Source organism: Diplotaxodon limnothrissa, linkage group LG17 (assembly GCF_057381915.1).
Source record: "Diplotaxodon limnothrissa isolate DT_005_m linkage group LG17, D_limnothrissa_male_GT1.1, whole genome shotgun sequence".
In the NCBI taxonomy this organism is placed as follows: domain Eukaryota; kingdom Metazoa; phylum Chordata; class Actinopteri; order Cichliformes; family Cichlidae; genus Diplotaxodon; species Diplotaxodon limnothrissa.
Genome location: NC_140612.1, coordinates 20021187 through 20023401, shown reverse-complemented (window position 1 = coordinate 20023401; position 2215 = coordinate 20021187). Strand labels below are relative to the sequence as shown.

The following is a 2215-nucleotide window of genomic DNA, read 5'->3' as shown; positions in this document are numbered from 1 at the left end:
CCGAGAATGTACACTGAGCAACAGATTTGGACATGGTGGGTCGAAGTAACTGTGAAATATACAGAGACCAATTGCCACAGGGACGTTTGCACTGACATGTATTCTTCTGTCCTAGGAGAGTTCACTGGCCACCTGCTCGGTGATAGGGGGTACCCATGTCTACCCTATTTGCTCACCCCTTACCCTGACCCTGAACCGGGCCCACAGCAGCGTTATAATCTGGCCCATTGCAGGACACGGGCCAGAGTTGAGATGACCATCGGAATGCTCAAGGCCCGGTTCCAGTGCCTTCGTGGACTCAGAGTCACCCCAGAAAGGGCATGTGACATCATTGTGGCATGTGTGATCCTACACAACATTGCCACGATTAGAGGTGAACAGTGTCCAGCTGAACCAGACGACAGCAGTGATCCACATGATGAACATCCTGACCCACCCACGAACGTACAGGATGGGCGAGCAGTCAGAGACACCATATGCCACAACCATTTCCTGTGACCCGGCAACCCAACATGTCACGAGACAAATACACAGATACTGTGGTCAACTTGTTTTATTGCTCACCCTGTATGTCCTGTGCACAATGAATAAATGCGAATATTAGTATGTTGTACGAACACTGACATGATTCGTCCATCTATGATCACTCCACCCACCCTTAACTGTTGTTCCAGCAGTACAATCTCCAGCTTCGACTTCTGGATCTGCAGCTGGAGGTGCACCATTTCCATATCACACTTCCTTATCCTCCTGGCCAGATATGTTCTATACAGCTGCTTCACAGGGAGCTATTGCAACAAAGGACATAGCATTGGCATCCATAGTACATGCCTACTTAGGTTGGTTGTGAATGTGTGCTGGACAACCCACTGCGGAAAGCTTCGTTGTAGGAGTGGCTGGACCCTCTTCCTCCTCATTTGCAGCATCACTCTGCCGGGAACATAGTAGGTCCATGGTGTCATCATAGTGCCACATTGTAGTCAGTTGTTATATTTTCCACTGTACACTGTATACCTCATAGTGTGGCTCTGTTGCGGCCTCCTCTGTAGCAGCTGTCACTGTGTCGTCATCATGTGCCTGTGGTGGAGACATTTAACAACATTGCTGTTCCACTGTTGACACATGTAGTCTGTGGAGTATTACGAGTACTCACAACTGCATGTCGGTCTGGCTCAACAGGGGGCTGCACCAGATGCAGTACACCATCACCGTCAACTGGGGGAATATGGGGTTCATACAGGTCACTCATGACTTATGTGGGCGCAAATGGCAATTACCAGACATACCAATCACCATACACCTCATTGTCAGTATGCTCTCGGAGACAACCGGCACTGAGGGAAGGCAAAATCAGTAGGTGTCAGGGTGGGAACGCCTTTATGAGCTCTATGTTGCATTGAGGTATATGTTCATATGTTACACTCATTGGGGAGGGTACGGAATGTACTACTCGCTCTGTCTCTGGGAACAGGGAGCTCACCCTGTGGGGGGTTAACACACACACACGTATGCAAAATTAACGGACACCGCTATGCACATAATAAAGACGTACCACTGCAGCTCGGTGTGTGTGAGTCTCTCCCTGGGCCCTCACCCGTGCAGCACGTTAACAGTTCCCAAGTGTCTCAGTGTTGTCTATTCACCTAACTGTTTGATGACTGTCATTCTCTGTCAGTAGGACAGTAACTGCACTGCGACATAGTTCATTTTGGTCATGGTGACTGTGCAGAATGGATGTGTGCACGCCATGTATTGTTTTGGATTTACCCCTTATGTAGGCACTTGTGTCTTGCGGGGTTATTGACTCAGAGGATGTCCCCGCAGAGATGCCTTCAGCCACAGGGCGCCCACTGTTTTGGCTGAGGGCCAACTGCTCAGCCTCTGTGAGTGGTGGTGGTGGAGGACCCCCACCTGTTTTCCGGGCCTCCGCTTTTTTTCTGTTGGCTGTGACAGCACACATTTGAGCATACAGAGTAAGCAAGTATGTACTTGTAATGTGCTCAGATAGTTTCAATAAGTGCTCACAGAGGGGAAATTACTGTGGCCTCTAACTGCAATTGATCTACATAGGACACACAGACCAAGCACTATGGCTCATGATACAATTACACCTCACCTGTTTGGACTATGTTCTTGTATTTCATTTTTACTTGCTGCCAGGTACGTTTGGGGCCTGTTGGGTTGCACCTGCGCTCACATCACATCACAAAATAAA

General features: G+C 49.0%; 1 protein-coding gene across 1 annotated transcript; it reads right to left on the bottom strand.

Annotated features, from left to right (window-relative positions):
* Window positions 1-560: 560 nt before the first annotated feature.
* On the bottom strand, window positions 561-1960 carry LOC146614923 (uncharacterized). Its single transcript, XM_085376752.1, has 5 exons — window positions 1768-1960; window positions 1154-1215; window positions 1015-1077; window positions 871-930; window positions 561-788 (listed from the first exon to the last, which is right to left on the bottom strand). Exons 1-5 carry the CDS (start codon window positions 1958-1960, stop codon window positions 561-563), a joined length of 606 nt encoding a protein of 201 aa, XP_085232878.1.
* Between the last annotated feature and the right edge of the window lie 255 nt (window positions 1961-2215).

Coding starts and splice junctions, on each gene's coding strand:
- LOC146614923 (XM_085376752.1), bottom strand. CDS start 1,960: ATGTGTGCTGTCACAGCCAACAGAAAAAAAGCGGAGGCCCGGAAAACA. Junction 1,078..1,153: donor AGCCAGACCGACATGCAGTT/GTGAGTACTCGT, acceptor TCTCCACCACAG/GCACATGATGACGACACAGT. Junction 931..1,014: donor CAACAGAGCCACACTATGAG/GTATACAGTGTA, acceptor TGTTCCCGGCAG/AGTGATGCTGCAAATGAGGA.